The sequence below is a fragment of the Hipposideros armiger genome, unplaced genomic scaffold, assembly GCF_001890085.2.
Source record: "Hipposideros armiger isolate ML-2016 unplaced genomic scaffold, ASM189008v1 scaffold_152, whole genome shotgun sequence".
Taxonomy (NCBI): domain Eukaryota; kingdom Metazoa; phylum Chordata; class Mammalia; order Chiroptera; family Hipposideridae; genus Hipposideros; species Hipposideros armiger.
This window is the reverse complement of record NW_017731502.1, coordinates 265,843-291,208: the sequence shown is the minus strand read 5'-3', so window position 1 is coordinate 291,208 and position 25,366 is coordinate 265,843. Positions and strand designations below refer to the sequence as shown.

Genomic DNA, 25,366 nt, shown 5'->3' with positions numbered 1-25,366 from the left:
TTCTTTTGTAGAGAGAACTTTATCATTGTAGATCGTAGCATAGTATTGTTCCTTCTGCTTCCCAACAAGTGGGATCTTTTATTTAAAAAAAAAAAAAGTTATTTTTTTCCTGGCTCCTGGGGTGGTAGCTGAGTTCTGTAAGGCCAGACCCTTTTTCCTGGTTCTTTGATGAGAGGCACAGTTCAAGGGTTAGAACATGTACAGGCCACCCCTGCTGTTTCCAGGAAGTTGGTTTGCAGGCTGGTGAGAAATTCTGAATGTGACAGAAATCAGCTGCCTGTGGAACTTTGATGATCATTTGGCTGGACATACCTTAAAGAATGAAGAGCAAGGTGGCCATTCAGACACATGGTCATTAATATAGCAGTCCTGCTTGTATCCCACTTGTGCACCAGGCAGTTCACGGCTTTTGTTTTGGGTGAATGGACTCTTGGCTCTCAAATACTGAAGAATAAAGACCCTGAATGTGTATGCTCTTCCTAGGCGTTTCGACTTGCCAGCCCCATGGTTCTCTCAGGCTCTTGAATTCTTGCTTTTAGTTACTTTCAGCAAAGTAAAACAAAGCCCGAACTAGGACAGGACCCTGGGACGGACCTGGCCTGGGAAATCTCTAAGTGAGACAAATGCTGAGATAAAGCTGCGTCTCTAGCCAGGCCTTGGACTGCTATTTATTTGGCTGTCTGCACAGGCTGTGCCCAACAAATCCTCGCTTAGCTTTTAATAAGGTCACTTTACTGTGCTGAGAAATGCTTATCGCGGTGTGTGTCTGGGGATATGGACGGACTGACTGCTGAGAGGAAGGGGGTTAAGAAGATAAGCAATAAGAGCGTATTTCCTGAGATGTAACACAAGGAAAGCAACCTCCTTCCTCTGGTCCTGTACCGCTCAGATTGATAACTATGGAAATGGCAGGAAAAACGGGCAGTCCAGATATCTACTGTTTCACCATATCTACTGCTGTGGTTTCTGACCTACTCACCCTCCCTCCCTCCATTCAACCATCCCTTCAACAGATGATTCCCACCCCTGACTTTATGCCAAGCACCGTTCAGTTCAGAGAAGTAATCGGCACAAGATCACCCAGTGTTTAGTTCCATTTGCTTTTGGAGTCATCAAAGGTGGTAGATGTACCCCAAGCCATTTGGATGTGGTGGAACCTGTTCCAGTGGGGAGGTGCCTGAATAGAAGCAGGGACCTGGGAACAAGGCCTGACAATGTCTGGGTTTCCTGTGTGAGACCCTAAAAGAGAGTGGGACTCCCTTTGCTTGGTGCACAAAGGAGAGGATAAATTATACTGTCAGAGTTCAAAAGCATCTCAGAGAGCATCTCTTGTCCCAAGAGGACTTGGGTATAACTTTATCATTTGAAGGATGTTACTTGTGCCCCATGGGTTCTGCTCACCTGATAAGGTTGTCCTGTTTGAGAGGTCCCACGTGAGGTGGGCTGAGTGCTGTGTATGTGATCATGCAGACCTGATTAAAATCCCAGATTTGCCTCTTAATTTCATTTTCATCCATTCATTCCTTAGCTCATTTTACAAAAGGATTTGAAGCAGCTCTTGTCACTTGTCACTGTGTGACCTCTCTGAACTTCATATTTTATATCAGTGAAATGGGGATAATCATAATAAATGCCTGAATACATGTACAGATTAAATTACATGACGTTGACTAAGCACTAGCACAGCTCTGAGCACATAAGAGACACTTGTCCATGTTGATTCTTTCTCTTTCACTTTTAATTAAAATGGTAAAATGGCAGCTCACCTACTCTCCTATAAAGAAAGCTACAAAGAATCTCTTAAAACCCTGGAAGCAGTGAGTGAGTGGGAAAGGGTTGGAAGGATTAGCTCCATCCTGCAATATTTTTCTAAGGATAACACTGGCTCCTTTCCAGCTTACTTCTTCTGCCCCTTGGTGACTCCATTTTGATACTGAGAGGTGAGTCAGTGATGGTAGCTTGAAGCTATTATCTGAAACAAAGACCACTGTGGTGTGCCTGGGATGTTGCAATTGCTAAACTCTATTTTGGCATTGAATTTGATTAAGACGATTTTCAACATCCAAGAACGATCTGGAGTTCGTTTTTATTTATGCAAACTCCAAGCTCTAGAAATATTGCCAGGCCTGCTGGAAACTGGTGTGAAGTTAAAGCAGCAGGTTCCAGTTACAGCTGCAAATATGCCTTCTCAGAATGGCCATTCGTGTCTGGGCATTGGGTCTTCACTTACCATAGAGGCAAGGCAGGCTCAGAGCTCAAGCTGATCTTACTTAGCTGAGGTGTAAACTCCAGAACAGAAGGCAACCCTTCTATTCCTGATCTATTTATTTTGTAGCCAGCTGGGTATAATCATCTGAAGATAATTTAATTCACCCAGGCCCTGTTAGCAGCCATCTAAATACTGAATTTTTGGTTTGGGAGGGAGTATTTTTAAAAATTCCTCTGGCCTTCTTTTTCTTTCTTCTTTTCTTTTTACCTCCTCCTTGCTATTCAACTTTCTTCCCCCAGACTTTGGAGACAGAAAAAGCAGAACTGAGTTTCCTGGCTTTGCCACTTGAAAGTTGTGGAACTGTGGGCAAGCCATGCCACTTCCCTGAGTCTCGATTTCTTTATCTGGGATATGGGGGAAGGTCACAAGATGGTAATAAGGCCAAAACGAGATGAGTATATGAAAACACCCAAAAGCGCTAGACATGACATGGACGGCACTTAATAAATGTTAGTGCTGATCTCCACCCCCCACTCAACCCCCAGCCATCACTTTCCACATTATTCCAGGGCATGCCTTCCTATCAGGGTTCGGAGGATGCAGTTTATGTGGCAGGGAAAAGGGAGAGCAGTAAGCACTTTTCCGGGAGGCACAGGAGCAGCGGAGAAGATGGGTGAGAAGGGTGTTCGGTGAGCTTGAAGCTCCAAAAGGCGGCCAGTGTACCTGTAAGACAGAGATTTGGGGGAGCACAGTGGAGGAGGAGGTGACACAGGCAGGATCTTATAGATCATTTTAAAGGTTTTGACCTTCAACCCAGGGGCAGTGGAAAGCCACTGAGAAGTCATAAGCTAGGACATGAGAAGGTTTGGGTGCTGCATGGGGAACGGACTGGAGGAGATATGAGTGGATATGGGTGTAAAATTAAAGTCGTTTAGCTTCTAAGTGGAAGACAACCTAATGGTGGGAGCTTCCACATCTGGCTGTGTATCAGAATCACCTCGAGAGCCATGTCAGAATACACATGTCCCAGCTTGAGTCCAGATCCACCGAGTGACAATTTCCAGGGACATTAGGCATTTGAAAACCACAACTTCAGTCTATAAAAATGACTTCTTGGTGGAATCCTATAGAACAAAGTATGTAACTCGTCAAGGTAACACAGACCAAATCCTTCTCTCTGAACATGCCTTTGAGTTGTGTGCACCCATCAACACTACCTCTGTTTCCAAAAGGCCCTCCAACACCTGTCCCCAGCACGCACTCCAACCCAAACAGGTGTTCCTGCTGGTGAGCCTTGGGAAGCTAATGAGACACGCACAGGTGTGCCTAATGAATCTGGGCCAGACCGCCCGCCCCCAGCCTGCTGGGACCAGCCCAGAAGGGAGGCCAACTAGCACTTACAGGCCCAGCTGGGATGCTTTGTGCCGCTTTTCTGCCTTGTTTTTACTCCTCCTGGTGAGGGGCGCATGTCCTGTCTCATAAGGCCCTGTTAAGCCGAACGCAGACACCACCAAGTGCTTCACACACATCCGACATCAGGGGATTTCAGCTCAACCTGCTTTTGCCCTTTGTGGGGGCCTGGGGGTGATCACAGGTAAGGGAGCCAAGAAACCACAACTAACTGTATTTTTTTCTCAGTTCTGTCGTTCCCAGGTGGGTTTTTAAATGTTCCAGGGCAGCAAAGATTCATATGTTATAGAGCTGGTTTAGACATATTTTTTTTCCTAGAAGGCTAAACAGGGAATTAACATTGGCGATTACTTTGAGGAGGAAGAAATGGGGACATTTGGGACTTACATTTTCATTTTGTACCTTTCTGCACTGTTTTGAAAATGTTAAGATTATAACCATTTTTTAATCACCTTTTTTGAGGTTAATTTATATACAGTAAAATTCACTCATTTTAAGTGCATTTTAGTGAGTGTATCCACTCACATATACCACCACCACTACAAACAAGATCTAGAACGTCCCCAGCCACCCCCCAGATTTCGTTTGTGCCCCTTCCTGAGAAAGATCCTCAACCTCAGCTCCCGGCAACCAATGAACGGATTTTCATAGGGGCCATTTTAATTTCTTGTTTATTCTTTTCTGTACTGAGGGGAAAAAAACTTAATCTAAATTTAAAAAATAAAATGTGCAGAGAGGCAGGCAAGGTTTGGACCCTCCAAGAATCTCTCTTACCAGCCACAAAGCTAGGCAGTGGGGCGTGTGTGTTTGTGAAATAGGCAGTTTTTCCCCAACTGGGGAGTGGGAAGATTGAGAAGCCAGTGTTTAGAGGACGTTTAAAACCAAGTTAAAATTGTATTTTAAAAAAATAGAAGTAAAGGGCCTGCTGACTGGCGCGTTGGATAAGAGTTGGCTTGGGATGCCAGCTCTGAGCAGCAGGGCCTTGGTTCAGATCCCACATGGGGGCCAGTGACGCTGAGCCCTATACAGCCAAGATGGTGAACAACAGCTGTCCTGGAGCTGGGCTGCCGTGAGTCGCCCGTGACGGCGTAGGCTGCAGTGGGCTGCCATAAACTACCATGAGTGGCTGGCAGCCAACGTGAGCTGCCATGAGTGGCTGTGAGCGGCCGTCCAGTGGCCGGCTAGCGACTGCCTCAGCCGGGAAGAGCGCAATGATCATACCAACGTGGGCCAGTGAAGCGACGTCCTCCACAACTAGACTGAAGAATAAAAGGACAGCAACTTGTCTGTTCCCCTTCCCTGATTCCCCAACGCTGTTTCCCTCCCCCAGTTCCCCAATAAAATCTTAAAAAAAAAAAAAAAGTTGCTATGGAAGTACAGGTTATGTTTTTTGTTTGCTCTTTTGTTTTCTGTCCTGTGCTTATTGTTATTATAGGTAAAGATTTTTAAATAGCTGTTTAATACCTACCTTCCTATAAGGAAAGAGTCACAGTAAATATTAGTCATAGAGTAAGAGTTTAGAGTAAGCTGTGTGCAACCCCCAAAGTTAGAGAATTTACTTTGAACAGTGTCAAGAGGCCTTAGTTCATAGGTGGATGGAGAAATAACTTTGATATCACTTTGTAAAGCCTTTTCATTTTAACATTTATTAGATGTGGGCTAAATTAGGTGGGCATGGTGGTACTATTCTTACAAAACAAACATGGAAAGAATGAGAGGCTTGCTAATTGCTTCCATCTGTTTTCTGACATCTAACAGGTGATGTTAAGTTGGTATAGAGCAAAGCGCAGGAAGGTGTAAATCAGGTTGGTAACTGAAAGCACCTTGTTTCACATGCTTGCCTGTGAGAATCACCTGGGGCTCTTGTTAAACATACAGATTCTCAGGCCTTACCCCAGACCTTTTGAGTCGAGTTCCAGGTGATTCTTCTGATCAGGCAGGTGTATAAAAACACTGAATGAGCATATTGCTTTACATACTTTGAAGACTTCTGAGTAGGGAGATGATGGTCAAGTTTTCTCCACCCAAGCAAAGGACAGATCCTTGTAATTTCTATGATTGTGATTGGGGCCAGGCCTGTCTAAATTGGTGTGAATGTATTTGTTAGGATTTTGCCAAGGGTACCTAGATTTTAGATTCCTCTGGGATTTCTGTGGATGTTTAAGGAAGGTGCTAAAATTTTAAGTAGCAACCTTTGCTATTTAAACTTTATGCATTTCTTATAAGATTGAGGGAATGCAGAGCACGTTGTGGAATCTCAGTACATTTGTAATGCTGGGGCTTTAAAGCACTGTTGACAGGGAAGGGCTTCAAATTGCTTGAATGGTGGTAAATTGGAGTTTTTCTTGTGGTTTATTTGTATTTTCTCTGTGTAATTCAGATATGAATTATTTGGTAAGCTTTGGGATGTTCGTGCTTTTATTCATTCATTTCATAATTAATAATATTGAGTATTTCTTATGACCAAATCGCTGTGCTATGGGCAAATGCAAGTATTTCAGCGTGTGTCTTACTCTCCAAAAATGAGAGACAGAAATAATTTAAAAAATAATTATAGCACATGAGCTGATCCTACAATTCATGTGGAAAGGCAAGGGACCCAGAATAGCCAAAATAATCTTGTAAAAGAACAAAGCTGGAAGACTCACACTTCCCAGTTTCAACTTACTAGAAAGCTATAGTAATCAAGACAGTGTAGTACAGTTATAAGGATAAATAGATAGATCAATGGAATAGAATTGAGAATCCAGAAATGAACCCTTACATTTATGGTCATTTGATGACGGTTCCAAGGGGAGTGGGGAAGAATAGTCTTTCCAACAAAAGGTTGGGACAACTGGATTTTCACATGCAAAAGAATGAATATGGGTCTTTATATTACACCATATACAAAAATAAACTCAAAATGGATGATAGATTATAAGAGCTAAAACTATAAAACTAGAAGAAAACATAATAAATTTTCATGACCTTGAGTTAGACAATGATTTCTTATGTATGATAAGTGCAACCAAAAGACCAAGCAACCAAAGAAAAAATAAATAGAACTTCATAAAAATAAAGTTTTGTGCATCAGGATACCATCAAGAAAGCAAAAAGAAAACCTATAGAATGGGAGAAAATATTTGCAAATCATATATCTTATAAGGAATTTGTGTCCAAAATATATAAAGAACTCAACAATAAAAAAAACAATTTAAAATTTGACAAAGAATTTGAATAGACATTTCTCCAAAGAAGATACACAAATGGTCAAGAAGCACTTGGGAAAATGCTCGAAATTATTAGTCATTAGAGAAATGCAAATCAAACCCACAGTGAGATACCACTTCACACTCACTAGGATGGCTGTAATAGAAAAGAAATAAGTGTTGACAAGAAGATGGACAAATTGGAAACCTCATACCTTGCTGGCAGGAATGGTGCAGTCACTTTGGAAAACAGTCTGGCAGTTTCTCAATATGTTAAATGTATAGTTACCATGTAACTCATGATAATTCTACTCTATGGAAAAAAAAGTCCATCAGCTGATGATGGATAAACAAAATGTGGTATATCCATACAACGGAATATTATTTGGCAATAAAAATAAATGCAGTCCAGATACATGCTACAGTATGGATAAAAACATTATGCTAAGTGAAAGAAGCCAGTCTTGTATGACTCAATTTATAAGAAATATTCAAAAGAAGCAAATCAATAGGAATAGAAAGAAGAATAGTGGTTGCCAAGGTCTTGGGAAAGTGGAGAATGGGGACTAATTGCTTTTGATCTTTACATTTATTTTTGAGGTAATGAAAATGTTTTGAAATTAGATATTGGTGATGGTTACACAACTCCATGAATACTGAAAGCCACTGAGTTTATGCTTTAAAAAGATGAATTCAATGGGACACGAATATATCTCAATAAACCTGTTATTTTTAAAATAACTATTATACAAAAGTATTTTGATGATAAATGCCAAAAAGAAGAATTTCAGATGATGGAGACATTATTTTTAAGGTAGGTGGTATTTGAAGATTTATGAAAGAGGTATGTTTGAGTTGAGTGGCTTTTAAGGAAGATGAATATTTGGATATGTGGCTATTTCCAAAAGTAAGAGTTCTGAGTCCCAGAATTCAGCCTAAGACAAGGTTAGGAATGCAAGAATGTCTTTGGAAGAGAAGTTGTAGTTCTTGCTTAGCAGTTATATGGGGCCCGTGAAAAGATTCAATCCAAGACATAATTGGAAGGGCATGTGGGTCCCAGATTAGTGGGGCCCTTAAATGCCAGCATAAGAAATTCTCTGCTGTATTCGGTCAGCTCTAGGAAGGTGATAATAAGTGACACTGCCTCAGAGCTGTGTATTAGAAAAATTAATCATTGGCAGAGTGTCACATTAAAGGGAAGGGAGAGACCCTACCTGTGAAGATACCCTTAGGAGTCTAGCCATCAGTTCAGAAGAAGGCTTTCCTCTTTTAAATTACCTGAAACTGGAATCACTTTGAGTTCTGGGCCTTTTAATACCAGCTTGGTGAATTTGAAAGGCCTCACACACAGATGTTATTCTACTTCATTTCCTGGGAAAATGAATCAGTTTCCTAGTAAAGAGCTATTTGAGGTGCTAAACAATGGTGTGTAGGACCCCTGCTTGGCCAGCCCATTCATTTTGGCTCCTTTTTCTTCTCCTATTGTTCACCACCTGTGTTTTTGTTTTTATTTTCTCTTTCCTTCCTCTCCTTTTTCTGTCTTCCTTTTGCTCCTAACTGGGTCTTCTGTGTTCCTTCCCTTCAGCTTTCCTTCCCCACCTCCATTTATGAGACAGTTCAGCAGAAAAAATTACCAGTATTTCTTTACACAACATAAAGAAAGCTTGATATTAGCTATATGAGAGAAAAGAGAATGAAGAAACCTTTTCATGAAGCATATATGGAGGCATTAACATAGGCCGTGTCAGTGAACATTTTAATGGAAAACACGCTACATGTGATCAAGTTTTTCTCTCGGTAAATTTTATATTAAATGAAAATTCTTTCAAGCCTGTAGCTTCCAGATCTCATGTGGATTTCAACATTCCCATTTGTGACTTGTCACTGAAGTCTTCTCTGCCAATTTGATGTCTTCTGTTTTGGTGTTCTGAATAGCAAACTTAAGACCCTGATTGGGCTTCAAGTACTGCACTATAAAATGGTCACCAAAACCTTGAGCTATAGGGAGCTAAAAGATTGTCAAATCGTCAAGGTTCCCAATGAGGTTATCTAACTTATCGCAAGTATTTAATTTATCCTCTCTACCAAACACTGTTTCAATCTTGGATTACATTGGTAAAGACATTTAAAAGATGGCTGCAAGGCATTTCTAAGAAGGTTAGATGTTCCAGTATGCACAAACAGTTAACTGTTAGCTTCCATGTGGGCTCACAGACACAGTTATCTAAGCTCAGAAGTCAAGGAAGCCTGTTTCTTTAAAGAGTTTATCAGGCTTCGTTTTTGTTTTGCTGAGAGTGTTGGTAGGGTGGCGACAGGCAACGTGAGTGTATGAGTTGGTTCTTTTGCTCTCGCACTTTGTTTTGTTGAGCCAAGTTGCTTCTCCTTGCTGAGCTGGAGTTTTATCAGCATAAATGAGGTAATTGGGAAGATCTCATAAATTAACTCATTAACTCTTGAGAACACATTAACTCGTGTTATCTGGCTTTTTATAAATGTTGAGTCCTGTGAAGACTTGAGAGAGTTTGCCACTCATCTTTTTAGTAATAATATTTTAATGATATATACAACAGTTTAAAACTCCCCTTTTTGTGTAAGTATTATTCTAAAGGTATAATGTTCTGAATAAGTTACTTAAACCGTAGTTTGTGAAACCTGATTATATTATAGCTGATACTGGGTAAATGGAAATTACTTGTAGTCCAGAAGATTATGCTCAAGGTGGCACTGTTTCCCCATAAATTTGGTGATATTTCACATATCCCTGTTTGTAGTCAAGTAAATAAGTGGATATACTCTATTTAGGACTGTGTCTGCATTCTGTAAGTCCCCTGGCCTTCTTACTTTGTGGGGCCCCACTCAACATTATGTCCTAGAAATACACACTAATCCCATACTCACTGTAACTTACATATGTACGAGAGTTGAGTCAAAATGAACTAGTCGACCTATTTTTGAAGACATTTATTAAAATGATACTTTAGATTTTATAGCTTTCTTTGTGTATTTCGGAACCAATTATATTTTTAGGTCTCAAATATGTGAAAAGCTTGTAGGCCCTGGTTCCTAATGGAATAAAAGACCTAATATAGTTCTTCCTCACACTGATTATAGTACAAAGGAAAACAGTCATGTTGAACTTCATTTTTACTAGTAATCTGTGTCAAGACCACCATATTGTTTCTTGCTTCTTGTCTGAAACCACACATGTATTTCACAGGTGTTATCATTTTGGGCTTAATGCGAATTTTTTGTTTTGTTTGTTTTTAGATCCGAGGATTTCTTTCACGGTTTGATAATGTCCTTCCTGTCAGCCTGGCATTTGACAAATGTACAGCTTGTTCTTCCAAAGTAAGTCATTCTGCATTTAAGGGACTTGTTTTTTAAATGAGCTCATTAGCCTTACGAGCCAGAGGCATTGAAACCCACTGAGGGCTTTTTGGGGGAGGGGTGGGTCTAAAAAACCAGAAAGACTTTGTTTTCATTTATCTATACTCATTCTCGCAGAGAAACCAGACTGAGAAAGTTGGGTTTATAGTGCACAGAGAGAGACTGAATTAGATATTTCAGTTCTGTATCAATACTTGTATTATGGTAATTTTGACTTGAATTTACTGGTCTTTGTTCTTCCCTCAGAGGGTTTCTCCCTCTGATGGACGATCCTAGAGTAACTTTTAAGTGTTACTCAGAGGATGGGGGATAACCAGGCAGTCCTAATGGTATGTCTTTTGGAGATCTATATAATGACAAAGAAAAGTAAATGGAGATTAGGGCCCTGGAGGGGAGCCAATAAAAGGGCCCATTCAGCTTTGATCTTTCCAGAGGCTCTAAAAATAGAGCTGGTATGCCCTTCATTGTAATGAGAACCGGCTGATATATCTCAAAACTACCATGATGGCATCTCATTTTTTAATAGGCTTTGGGATGGTCTGAGTTATTTTTACATGTATACTGTGTGTTATAGCAAATTTCCTTTTGGATGCCTCTTTAAACCTTCCAACACCTGGTGATTTAACCTGAGCTTTTAGAACTCATGATTCTTGATAAACTCATGTTCATGTTCAAGTGTTATGCACAATAATGTTGGGGGGTCATTAATCCCAAACACTGGCCTCGCAGTTATAATTTAGGACTTATTTGCTGTGTAGGCGGTGTGGAAGGGATTGAATTCTAGGGAAATTCTCTCCACTCTGAGTTATCTAACTTTATTTTTTATTTATTTATTTTTATTAGTTTCAGGTGTACAAAGCAATGTAATAATTAGACATTTACACCCCTCACAAAGTGATAACCCCCCAACCTACTACCCCTCTGACATCGTATATAGCTGTTACAATACCATTGACTATACTCCCCATGCTGTACTCCACATCCTGTGACTGTGTGTGTGTGTGTGTGTGTGTGTGTGTGTGTGTATTTAATTATAGTTAACAGTCAATATTATTCTACTTCAGCTTTGGTCAGGCATCTACAAAGTCTATGACGTGATCCCCCGATAAGTCCAGTGCCCATCTGACACCCTACGTAATCTTTACAACATTACTGATTATATTCCCTATACTGTATTTCATATCCCCATGACTAGATTGTGATTACTAATTTGCACTTTCTAATCTCTTCACCTTCTCCCCCATCCCCAGCCCCCTCCCATCTAACTTTCTTTGAAAACTTCATTGAGGTCATATCTTATGAGAAGCTCAATCCTGACCAGTTTGTCTAAAAAGTTAACTCAGGGCCGGCTGAGTGGCTCAGTTGGTTAAGAGCTCACTCAAGAGTTTGAGCTCTGAGCAACAGCGGTTCGAGTCCCAGCCCGAGCTGAGCAGCCACTGAGCTGCCAACAGGTGGTAGGATGGCTCAGCTTAAAAAAAAAAAAAAGTTAACTCAGATTTGACGAGCAATGTTGACAAATTTTGTTAATTTACGTGCTCAAAAATTTAGAGTAATTTTTTTTTCTTCAAAAGTAAACTAAGCTCCGGCTTTATCATCATGCGTCCCAAGTGTCTATGTTGAGATATAAAGTTGCCATTTGTCAGTAGTCACTGATGAGCTCATTCTTTCTGTAGTTGCTTTAAGGTACCTCCTATTTGCTCAAGTCAAGGCCTCAAGAATGTCTATCTCTACTTCTGTCTTCAATTTTTTTTTCTTTGAATGGCTGAGCTAATTGGTCTCAAAATAACTTGGCAGTAGTATTAATTTTCATATTGAAATCACTTGGCACAGGTGCCAGTTTTTCTGTGGCTTCATGTAGATCTGGCTAGTCAATGAAATAAAGATAATTGGGTTCTCTAAGTGAAATGCAAACACTCATTCTTTTTTGTTCTAGTTCTAATTAAATTAGCCTTTGAGATACTGTTTATAAAAGAACCATAAGCATATCAGCTGATTTAGGTCCCTTATATTCTTTGAAAGAGAATAGCTTTGCATTTTTCCTTCGCACTTATTGTAAGCATTAATTTAAATATAGGTATCACATTTTTGTTAGCAAAATTATTTCCTCTTGGTGGTCATTCAGAGAGTCTTGCTTTATATAAACATGCTGGAAAATTTAATACAAACTGACTTGGATTTTAACAGCTGTGCTATTCCCATAGCGATCACTTTTCATGTGGTTTGGGTATTAAGTTTCTTTTGTGCTGGAAAGGTTGCTTCATTGGTACATGTATTTCCTTACAGTAGAAACATAGCATTTACTTACTTGGCTAACTTCTTTATTCGCTTAGGAGAATGTCGTTCTCTATTATCTGCAAACCCAACATTAATCCACTGAAATGACAAATCCAATTACATTTTCATCTCTGTGCATGTGAATTTTTCTTAACTCATACTTAGCATAGTATTTTTTATACTGAGTCATATCATAGTTGTTGTTTCAAAAAGATTCTTTGAGTCTAAAAATGAGTTTTGAAAAATTCTCCTTTGACATCTATGAAGTAATTTTTTTCCTTTGGTAGGTTTTTCAGTATTTTTGCTTTTCTTTTTCTTTTTTTTTACCTAGGACCAAGGCCGTACTTGGGTCTTGATTTAACCACAAATACAGACAGAAAGATTGGGGAGGTAGAATAAACTCTGCTGAGTAATAATGCTCGTGTGTGTGTGTGTGTGTGTGTGTGTGTGTGTGTGTGTGTGTAAAATATGGACTTTTTATAAGGCCTGAGATGGGCAAGAATATGGTTCTATGCTTCTATGGCAGGGAAGGCTGAACCATCTACACATAAATCATTTCTTATCCTGTTTGATTTTAGCTTGGCATATAGCCAGGTGAATTGTTCCATCTTACAGAAAAACTATTGAAGAATCTGGAGGGAAGGGAATAACAAGGAGTTACTTTCATTCCAATTTCTGTTGATTGTCTTGCAAGACCTTCTAAAATGACTGTCTACCACTGGTATTTAAAAAAACCATATTTGAAGCTATATGAGTTGGTTTTCAGTTCTGAAAAGGAATTTAGAGCCAACTAGAGTTTTGTGGAGTTACTACCAGAGGGAAAAGTATAATTTTGAAACCAATATTCTTGAAGAATTTTTCATAATACATTGAGTTAGTTTGTTGTTATTATCCTTTCACCTAAATATTTTTTGGGAAGTTAGGGTATTTTGGGAGTATTTTCTATTTTTATATAATTTTATACTTATAGAAATGTTTCAAGAACAGTACAAGGAATTCCTGTATACCCTTTAGCCATATTCACCCCAGTTGTTTAATTTTGCCCCATTTGTGTGTGCAGGTTCCCTTCCCTCCCTGCTCCCCAACCCCTTTTCTCTTTTTCTTAAAACTTTGAGAGTAAGTTGGAGACATTGTGGTCTTTTACAACTCAATATTTCAATGTATATTTCCTAAGAACAAGGATATTCTCTTACCTAAACAAAACACACTTATCAAATTCAGGCAATTTTATGTCCACACAATACTGTTATCTAATTCACAGTCTATATTTCAAATGTTATTTGTACCAGTGATGTCCTTTATAGGTTTTTTCCTCTGAGACTAGGATCCAATTCAGGATCAAGCAATTGCATTTAGTTGCCTTTGTCTTTCTTAACTTCAGTGTTTTGATATTTTGCCAGTTATTTTGTAGAATTTGCCTTGGTTTGGATTTGCCTGACGTTTCTTCATGATTAGATTCAGGTTATGAATTTTTGGCAGGAATACCAAAGAAGTGACGACGTATCCTGATGTCAGGAGGTACATGCTGTATATTCCCTTTGGTGAATTTCCTCCTTTCCATATTTGTAACTTCTAACTTCTCCAACAGTGAGAGACTTGGCTCCCATTATCCTAGATGTATTTACTCACTTGCTCAAGCCTAGAAAACACAGAAAGTGGTTTCAAAATTGCTAGCCCATACTACTGCAGAATGTAAACCTACTAACTATAGAGTTTGATATTTGTTCATGGTTCTTTTTTCTAGTTAAAATTTATACAGTGAAATGTATGACTCTTAAGAGAATTCTATAAATTTAACAAATGTATCAACACCCAACATTTCAATCAAATCATAGAATGTTTCCATTACTCCAGAAAGTTCCCTCATACCCCTTCCCAGGCCATCTTGTGGGAGGGGACCAGTATGTAGAATATTGTGATCATTCGCTTTTCCTATAAGGAGAAAACTAGGCACCTTCTTGTATTTTATGCAACAGTAACCTTGTTTCTGAAACCCAGAAGTTGACTAAAAAGTTCTCTCAGGCCTGCCGTCAGGAGCAGGGCTGTGCACAGAGAGACTGTTTGCAGAGTATTCTCGCTCTTGTTGCACAGTTCTGTCACCCACAAACTCTGTGACATTGCAGGAACAGCCTGTAATGAAGAAGCAGGCTTCAAACTTGGTTTTCATACCATCTGGGACCTGTCTGCTGCACAGATGTAGCAAGATGTGCCCAGAAACCTGATCTTGAGATTTTAATTAGTGATTAGCAACCCTAATAATATACTCATTCTGGTGTTTACTATGCAGTGGGCTCTTCTGTTGATGGGTTATGATTAAACTTCCCACAGTGACTTATTAAGTTTTCATGTGCATCTGTGTATGTGTGTCTTGAGGACTGGTGGGGAGAGGGTGGTGTAGGAATCATATATGTGAGCTGGTATCACCATATGGTAAAGTATACTTTCTTTTTGCCTTTGTCATAGCCAGCCTATCCACTTATCTTTTGATATTAGATAATCCTACTTTCCTCCTATCACATTTCTTGATAAATTAAAAGGATTGAAATACCAGTATTAAACTAAGCTATGTAAACTTTAAGAAAAGCTTCTGGCCCAAAGCAGCCTGTTGCCTAACAGTTCTGCAAATGCACCATTTAGAGGACAGAAAGACAAATCTTAGATTTGCAAGGAAAGGTTAAAGTCTGACTGTATGTTTATTAACAGGCATTCATTTATTCAACTGACGTTTGAGTCCCTGCTGGGTACCAGAGATACAAAGATGATTGAAATAGCCACTGCCCTCAAGGAATTCTATCTAGAGGGTGAGATAGACCTATACACCAGTAATGATTTTCCTTGTATTGTGATATGCTCTGCAGTCAAGGCACATCCTTTTGTTGTGGTATCCTAGTACCAATTTTATAAATTTTATAAAAAGACTAAGGAAGGCCTTGCGGAGAATGACTTCTGAGTTGCTTGTAAAGGGTGAGTAGGAACTTCTAGAAACACCTGGGAGAGAGGGCAAGAGGAACGCATTCTAGACAGGAGGAATTGCATGTATAATAGCCAGAGGCAAGAAGACCTGGCACATTGATGAAGTTGTTCAGTATAGCAGTGGTGACAGAGCCTGTGACACCTAATTCCCTACAAATTGTGCTTTTGGCTTTGTGAGTGCCATTGCATTTTCAGCTATTCTTGAGTTGGAATCTGGTGTGCTTTGTCTAACACATGACGCTGCTGTTTTGAATTTTACAATTCCACATAAAACTTTCTTACCTAGCACCAAGCTTAGGGGGTTTCCTAGCTTAAGGAATCGGCAGCTGCAACAGGGTGGTGTGGAGGCCAGGAAGTCGGTCGGGGGATTTCCAGAGTCCTGGCTTCTACTCCCTTGCTGGCCGGCTGAGTGACCACGAGCAAGGTGCTCCCCCCTCTGTCCGCCTCCTTTTCTTTTTTTTGTTAAGTGAGTCACTTGGATGAGATAAGCTCTGGCTCTCTATTGACACTCAAAGTCACTAGCTTTTATATTGTCTTTATTCTTTCTCCCACAACAATCCATTTTAATGATAGAAAAAAATCAGAAAATGTATTTAAGGATTAAAAAGATAATCAACTGTATTGCAACCACTCAGATCACTGTTAGCTGTTGATCTCTACCCTTCTTGACTTAAAAAACAAAAACCTGTATGTATATAGATATATGTAGATAATTTTTCTCTCTGAACATTCCTATTATATGTTTGAAATTAGCTATATAGAGAGAGGGATTTATGATGTTGCACCAAGGATACTCATGCTTCTCTGATATGATAGGGTTTTAAATCGCAATCATTTACAAGGACTGGCCAGGGCCCAATCAGAAGAGCTCTCCAAAGCTTGTGCCAGGAATTTTTGCATACAGCTTCTCAGTGGCAAATATTACTCAAAACTGGGCTGCAGACAGGTTTTCCTTCTCCTTTCCAAAAGGAACATAAATCTCTGATTGGAAAATGATGAGTAACCCACAGGTTCCCTTTTCCTATCTCATTTACCCAATGAGGCCTCAAGTCTTCTGTTTTTGTGTGTGATGGATTCCATATGTACGGTTGTGTAGTGTAAACTGCATCCCACAGCTTATCCTTCGCAGCTAGCGTTTCCCCAGTCTCCAGAACTGCTTGGTTCCCAAAAGGAGATGGAATATCCTGCCAGAGCCAGTGTGGAGTATTTAGTTACAAGCTCTAACCTCAGAGCTCTTGGCTCTTCACCTCCTTGAAAAACCTTGGACATTTCTCCCTTTGCTTCAATTTCCTCATCCATAGAGTGGGGAAAATATTTTCTGTTTCCCAGGGAAATTGCAATGGCTGACGTGTATCCAGTTCCCTGTGACCAAGTACCAAGGCCTTTGCCCACTCCTGGGACTGATGTTGACATCAGAAATAAGAAGAAAACAAAGACCCCTGTGATCACATTTGGTCTCCCAGGGTGTATGGAGCCCTTTCTGGGCTCACTGTTTGTTCACAACCAGGTACAATGAGAGAAGCCTGATTGAAGGTCAAGGCTGCCCTGGCTTTGAGGCACCTTCTATTATGGCTCATGAAGCTACTTCCAGAACCTCTTCTGTGATCCCAAGGAACTCAGCCTTGCTCGTGATTTCGGACCTGTGGTCTTCTGAGACCACCAAATCAGTAGGTAAAGCTTGTGCTGCTTACTCCTTTCCCTGTCACCTGTGGTCACAAAAGCATGCCAGCTTGCCTAAACACATTTTTTTCCCCCTATGGGATGCTTTTTACCATCCGGACCAGAAAGTGTAGGATTGCGTTCCACTTACATGGTTCCTTCCACTGGCTGCTAGGCCCAAGCATAGCCTTCAGGTTATTGAAAATCTGGGTTCCTTTTAGTTTGGAATTCATCTCATACACTTTTAGCCTTACCGCTAAGCCCATCCTTGACATAGTAGTTCTTAAGTTTTGGGGGCCATGGACCTTGTTCAGACTGATGGAAGCAGTAGACTATGCTCCCTCTAAATATGCAAAACCACACAGTTTTGCAGACAATTTCAGTGACTGTATGTAGTCCCCAAAACATGCCTGGGGTCCTAGTGAAGAGCCCTTGCTCTAGGAGGTTTTCTTTGGTACCATTTCCAAGCTCTTCTGGATGAGACACTGGGGGTGAAGATTGTAGCCAACCTCACCCCACCATGACCTCTGTGTGGCTCTGAAAGGTTTCCGTCTCTCTTTGGGGACTCATCTTCCTTAACTGTAGTAAAAGGGAGATACAGGAGCTGATCTGACACCGGGTTTTGTTTTATGACTCATATGATAGTCTCATGATTAGCATTTCGTGTTTTTTTGTTTGTTTGTTTGTTTTTTTAGGCCCAGCTGCATCCAACTGGGGAACAGGGAAAGAGAATAGCCTTCCGTAGAGTCTAAGAGTTCGTTCTCCCTACTCTAGGGGTGCACTGATTTGACACTTGATGGGGCAAGAGCCCCAACTATCATCTGTTCATGTTCTTTCTTTCCTTTTTATTTATACAGTACATTCATTTTCTTCTCTCTCTACCCTTAATACCTTTGTAATCTAGGGAGGGAGGAACATGGTAGTAACTGCTGGGCTTTTGAAAAGGGAGACAACCAGCTTGAATTGGGAAACCTTTTATGGATGTACATATTTGTACATATGCGGGTTGTATACAATATATATGGCTATTTAAAGTGAATGCTTTAAACACCCAAATATATATTTACAACAGTTTATTTTAATGACTGTTGTCACAGCAGCTTAGTCCTAACAAACACTGGGGGTCCTATTTCATAACGTATTTTTGGATGATACAAAGGTAAATCAGGCAGCCTCTGAGGTTTCTGATGCCATCCTCTCGACAAGATAGTAAAGTTATATATTTAATAATGATATAATTCAAGTATATCGAATTATTTAAACATCTTTACTTAAGAAAAGTTTCTAGCTTGGAGGGGTAACTAGTTTCTAGCAAGTGGTAAGAACTGATTAAATATGTTTTCAATGGTGAGAAAAATGAATGAATGATTTGGTAAATAAAATGAGTAGCACAACAGGAGAGAGAGAGAGGAGAAAAAGAAAAAAGCAGCTAGCCTGTGCCCCCTCCCTTCCCCCCTCCCGAGGAACTCACAGCCTGGTAGGTAGCTAAGACTCAGTAGCGCAGTGCTGTTTGCCTACTAGTGCGGAGGTCTGATTTATCATTAAGCCGTAAATGGTAGCTATTATTGAATGTTACATTTCAGTGTTCTGAATATTTATTCAGCTGAGCTCCTTTCCAGCTTTTACTATTGCAGTTGCTTTACTTGATGCTTTCGATGATTTGTTATTGTGTTGGAAGATCATTTCCAGAGTATACTAAAACAGGGAGCCTTTGGGATTCATCAAAGACGAGTTAGCATTTTATGAAAGGACACATTCTGGCACTGAGTTCTTTGAAGGGTGTTGCTTGCTCTCCTGCAGAATTTTTAAGTATCACCGTGCTATTTTTTTCTAAATGGTCTTTCAATATCCTGTCCAGGTATTTCTAAAAGTACTTAGAGTGATAATCTTTTTTTTGGCCATAGAAGATGTGAAAGAACTGTTTGAGGACATCCTATTCCTAGAGTTATTGTTCTTATAACTTGTTTATATAACATTTTATGTGATGAGAGTGATAAATTCTAGAATGCCTGGCCTTCCCTGGTTTTAAGTAAGTCTTTCATCATAAAAAGTTTAAGTTTTTTTCTTCACCAGGAAGAAAAGATGACATGTTTCTTTTTTAACATCTTGAATTTATAGCCATCAGACTAAAGTTGGAAAGTATCTCCTCTGTGGTTCTAAAACGGCTTCAAATGTGCCAAATAGGAACAGTCACAGGACAACAGACATTGCAAGTTTTGCAACTTAGAGGAACCACCTTGACACCTTGAGGAATGGCAGCATCACTGGGATAACTGCCCATTCTCCTGTGAGGACTGCTTTGATGGGTATGCTGAGTAGGCACAAGGCCTGCTGTCAGAGCTCCCCTGTCATTACAGCTCTAGACAGCATACAGTGGCTTTGTACTTGACTCTGGGTTCACTGGCGCATGTAGATGTTTTAAGACCTTTATCGGCACTCCAACTTGAGATAGAAATCCACACACAAGTATATTTTTGTGTTATTTGAAAAGGCAGGAGGGAAAATTTGGGTTTCTCTCAGTTCTCAGGTACGCCTCACATTTCCCTTTCCTTTTGTGTAAACTCTTTCATGGAGGACCCTGAAGGGAGACAGTAACAAAAGCAGGGATTGAGGCAAGTAGCAATTGTTTACTGTTGCATTAATTCCTCTCGCATATCCCAAACATAGAACATGGGCTCCGCGTTGCTCTTTCTTAAAGAAGAAAGCCTGGGGCCTGCCGAGTGGCACGTTAGTTAAGAGCTGGCTTGGGGACGTCAGCTGTGAGCAGCAGGGCCCCAGTTCGGATCCCACATATGAGGGCCAGTGGTGCTGCGCCCTCTACAGCTAAGATGGTAAACAACAGCTCGACCTGGAGCTGAGCTGCCGTGAGTTGCCAGCGACCGCGTAGGCTGCAGTGAGGCTGCAGTGGGTTGCCATGGGCTACCGTGTGTAGCCAGCAGCCGCTGTGAGCGGCCATCCAGAAGCCGGTGACTGATCTGCCTCACCTGGGAAGAGCACAATGTTGGTGCCAACTTGGGCCAGTGAAGCAACGTCCTCTACAACTAGACTGAAGAACAAAAGGGCAGCAACTTGTCTGTTCCCCTTCCCTCAATCCCCCAATAAAAATCTTAAAAAAAAAAAAGATTGCCACTTTTGGGCCAGCCGAGTGGCTCAGTTGGTTAAGAGTTGACTTAAGAGCGCGAGCTCTGAGCAACAGGACCTCCGGTTCAATTCCCACATGGGCCAGTGACACTGCGCCCGAGCTGAGCTGTCGCTGAGCTGCCAACAGGTGGCAGGATGGCTCAGCTGGTGTAACTGAAGAAAGGTCCCCTGTTTCTGTTATTGCTTAATTCGAGACATGTATTACAAAATGGCCTTCCCCCCCCCCCCCGCCTTAGCTTGAGCTACCTGGAATCAGTAGCTGTTCTCGGAAATCATATGCATGTGAATAATAGGATGTGAAATTATAACTTTACTCTCTCAACTTCTGTAGTTGTACTTTGCCTCAGTTTACCCTGCACTAATAGGAGCCCAGCAAAACCAAGAGTGCCTCTAAAGGCCTCATAGTTCCATTTCCCTTTTGGCTAGTCTCTGCCCAGCAACAGTAACAGGATATATCTAGCTAATGCCTAAAAACATTCTGTACTTAAACTAATAATCAATAAGGTTAGATATTCATATAACCCTGCTATTTTAGCTTCTGTAATAACGCTTTACTAGGACTGGACACTTATCCTAACAGGGACCCCAACCCAGTAATAGTGGGGGCTGGGGTCTGAGGGACTTTCTGCCTGCAGGAGGGCTTACAGTTTCAATATTACTCCGGGATTTTTCCACCTGGACATGTCTCCCAGACTTGGGATTTCCTCGTTTGGATTTGTTGTCAGTTCTGTATAACTCAGTGGAATTTTCTACCTCAATGTACTTTTGCGGTTTTTACCTTTATAAACCCTGCTTAACTTCCCCTCGGTGCTGCGAGGTTTTGGAGGCACTAGTCCCTTCGTAGTCGCCGGCTTTGCAATAAAGACTCCTAATTCAAATCCAGTTAGTGTCGTTACCTGCCTGACTCGGCTTTACAACATAACAACAAGATTGCCTGTTTGATGGTGGGTTATGCCCACCCGCAACTAAGACTGAACTCGGCACCTTGAACTGAGCTGCCGCCCGGATGGCTCAGTGGATAGAGCGTGCGCTCTTAACAACAAGGCTGCTGGTTTGACTCCCGCATGGGATGGTGGCTACACCCACCTGCAACTAAAATTGAACAGAGCACCTTGAGCTTAGAGGCCATGAGCTGCCGACGGGAAGCCAGATGGTGACTGGCGCCCTCCACAATGAAGATTGAAGAACAACAACTTGGCTGGTCCCCTTCCCCAATTCCCCAACAGTGTTCCCCCTCCCCAAATTCCCCAATAAAATCTTTAAAAAAAAGAAAAAAAGATTGCCACTGTGCCCATTATCCAGATCTTCTGTTATTCAGTTTGACCCGACAGACTTGTAAGCGGATTTTAAAAAATAAACGAATGCAAAATGACTTACTAGTTGAATAACATACATAAGGAAGAAAGAAAACAAAAACATCCCACGTCACTTGGCTCTACCGAAGTAGTAAGAGTTTTATTTCACAACTTCTGCTGTTCTTTGCCTAATCGCTCACTACTTCTATTGAGAATATTCCAGTAGGCACTTACTACCTGAAAAATAAGACGTACATCACCCTATTACACTCCCTGAACAGGGACTGCAAATCCCAAGAAATGGGCCCTTTCACAGCGTTCCCTGTGGAGGCGGTGTGCGTGTTTCAGTTCTGTTGTGCTCACTTGAAACAGTTGACAAGTTCTTCTTGGGAAATTGCTTCAGATCGCACAATATTTTCCTCTTAGTAGCCTCAGCAGTGGTGACTTCTTGACCTTTGAGGGTGGGTTTGATTTTTTGGAAAAAGCCTAACGTAATTTGGAGCTGTGTGTTGTGAATCAAGGGAAAGAGCAGTTTGCAATAAGAAAATTAAAAATTTTTAAAAGAACTGCAAAAGCTTTAAACAGCTTGTGGGTCTGGATAAGTGAGAGCCCCAGTTCAAGGGACCTAACTCAGTACACTAACCTTCTGGCACCAGCTGGCTGAGAGATAACAGGATGTTTTGACATGGTCTGGGCCTTAGAAATGAGCACTGGCTTCAGAGACAATGCCATCTATCTACTAACTGTGTGACCTGTGACAAGTATCTCACACTTTTGGCGCTTCAGTTTCTCAGGTGGAAAATAGTTGAAATACTGTTTTAGTGGCGATGGAGACAAAATGAGAGCTTGTATGCTGAGCGCCATGGCACTCTAAATCTTTTCGATTGCTCCTTTGTATGAGCAGAGATCAGGTGCCATTCCCATTTCCTTTCATAAATGCATTCACTTCGTAATTTACAGCCATAAAATCTTTCCAACTTCAGTAGCTGACAAAAAGAGAGGGGAATAAAAAAAATAAAAGTTAAAAAGATGAGCAGTTCTTTTAAAAGTATGTGGCCTCAAGAGGTGAGCAAGTATTAATGTGTAGGTTATTAGATTCTTCGTCTTTTTCTTTCCTCTTTTCAAGTAGGCTGTTCATGTAGGGGTTTATTATTAATCAAAATGAAGCTGAGGTTTACTGTTCCCAGGAGGGAGTGCACTAGGGGAGTGGTGAATCCTCTTAATTCCAGAAGTATCTGTGCAGGTATCTGTGACCTGTGTCAGGCCCACAACTTGAGGTGAGCTGACATAAACCTTGGGAATGCCTTCTTGGCTGTGTTCCCTCCGAGTTCTGCATTCCTCTGTGCTCTTAGCGCAGGGACATAAGAGATCCAGGATGGCAGTCTGGGACAGCCCCAGGCCTGCTGCCTGTCAGTGCAGTTCCTCTTGTCCCCCTCCCACACCGCTTCTCAGAAGCCCTTTTCGTCTCAGCCCTCTCGCTCTTTTTTTTTTTTTTTTTTTTTTTTTTTGTAGCTATAAATGGGTTAGGGGCCAGGGGAACATGAGCAGGGAGGACCAGCTGCCTTGGCTTAATCTTTTCAAGTGCTGCAGCATTTCTCTCTTCCTTTAGCATTGTCTTAGGGATTTTTTCCCCCAGTGTTCCTTTCACGCTTCCTGAGAAGAGGGTAGGAAAAGGGCTTCCTAGTCCATCAGGCGGGAGACATCATGAGGCTCAGAGAAATGACGTGAAGGTCCAGGATTTCCAGCTCCCAGCTCACTTACCTACCATGTTGAACATCTCTCAGACAATGGTGTGGCAGGATTAACTCACACTTACAGAATCTCAGTGTATTATATTTTGGGGAACAAAGATTCCACTTTTAATTTTTAGCAGTTTTGAGGACGGAATGGTGAAGTTCCTGGGTGAACCAATTGGTTAACTTTCCTTGAGGGAACTTGTCCTTTCAAAGAGGAATCCTGACACCCAGAAGAATGTATTTCTTATGGTCACATTTTTAGACTGTATCATCAGGACAAACATGTGGGCTAGAGCAACTTCTAGATGCCCTCCAGTACAGATGCAGGATGAGAGATAAGAGTTTCCAAGTTTCTCCTCAAGAAATTGTGTATGGCAAACAGTTCACTTTCCCATGTTGGTTAACTTTAAGCTTAAATATTTTTTAAAGCATTTGTAGGGTAGGGACACACGGCTGCCAAGAATACAGTACTGTTTTTTGTAAATGCAAATGTTTCTGTTTTGCATTTATTGAGAAAGTGGCCTCCCATCTAGTCTTCTGAATACAGATATTGTATAAATGGCATTATGTTGAGTAGAATACAGAGTTCAGGTGGTTTGGGGGAAATCATTGTGGGGGTGGAAGATTGGGTATCATTGCATTCCAGGGGCCAAGAAACAGAATGGTGGTATTTTTGGCAGGCTCCCAGGCCCAGCAAAACCCACACCCTAAGGCTGTCTCCATAGCTTCGTGTGGTTTTCTCATTGAAGAGAAATAATCTTTCTCTTGGAGGGTCTAGGATGGCAAGTTTGTACATCAACTCAATCAGCATGATATTCCCGCTTTGAGGTTATGTCCCAACAGGCTTCATTGGGGAAATTGGATGCACCACAATTGTTACAAACTGAACTGAGTCAGTTTTACTGCTCCCAATAGTACAGATCTTTGGGATAGAAATTGGTAGCCTCCAATGATTATAGACTATCATGCTACCATGGGGTCTGTAACAATAAAGTCAAGTCTCAGACCAAATTTTGCCACACATATAAACATTTATTAGCAAGCAGGCACAAAAGCTAGTCATTAAACCTGTTCTTAAGACTGAGAAAAGCCCCAACCTTCATCCTTTCTATATGTATCTCACATCAAAAGTTCAGTAGAGACAGATGAAGACATAGTCTCACTACAGACAATTTCTAACCTTTTACTTGTATCAGATGATGGAATCCTTTAAGTGCCCAGACCCAGGACCAGAATCTTAGGTCCAGAGTGCCACATGCAAAGAGTGTTAGGCTGCCCGGCTTGCCAGGTTCTTATCACCCACATGTACAAACAAGTTTGGAGGTTCCTGTACAATATTTCCAGCCAATCCATATATCTTGAACACTTACTTTCATCAGAAAAAATATTTCTTTATACTGCTTAGGGAACCCTCTAGTATAGATTAGGAGAGCTGTAGTTGAGACTCTAGATTGGACTCTGGAGGTTGGAATTATAATTAGTCTTTCAAATGTGAGCCAACCACATTGGATTATGCATTCCTGATTAGGATGCCTCAAATACTAACTAGCTACCCCAGGAGGGAGAGGATAAGTGTGCAGTGTGCATCGTATGTGTACACAGCATGTGTGCTGAAGTATTTTAAAATAAATTATAGATAATATAATCGCTATCCTTTCATTTGACCCTGTAATACTGTGTCTTCTGTAATATTGCCAGCCATTCAGGAGTGACCTGAAATGTCTGGTGACCACTGGCCAGCCATGATGAATTAGTCAGAGCCATGGATGAATGGTTCACGGGGCAGAGAAATGAGGGAAAAAGATTATAATTCTTGTTAGTTTTGTAGGCTGTTTCAAGCTCTTTCATGTTCCTTCATCTGATCCTTCATTGATAGGTGTGGTGGTATTATCTCTCCCACCAAATTTTGCTGACAAAGCTTTGTCCAGAGTCAGAGAGTGAATATAGGAACTGTAACTTGAACCCTTGTCCTTTATATTTCCTCTGCACTGTAAGGGCAAGTTGCAACCAAGAAGAGCGATCATGATTCTTCAAAGAATACCGTAGCACTTTGCCATACCTAGGGGCAGGTGTTAGCAAGGTAAAGCCATG

The 25,366-nt window shown here is 40.9% G+C and overlaps 1 protein-coding gene across 4 annotated transcripts in view; it reads left to right on the top strand.

The window, feature by feature from the left end:
- Positions 1-25,366, top strand: part of ATG7 (autophagy related 7) — a 250,861-nt gene that overhangs the window by 90,255 nt on the left and 135,240 nt on the right. For all 4 annotated transcript variants that reach the window (XM_019651069.1, XM_019651070.1, XM_019651071.1 and 1 more), the window contains one exon: positions 10,078-10,158. In XM_019651069.1, the coding sequence (XP_019506614.1) occupies positions 10,078-10,158 (81 nt within the window). The remainder of the gene's footprint in view (positions 1-10,077; positions 10,159-25,366) is intronic.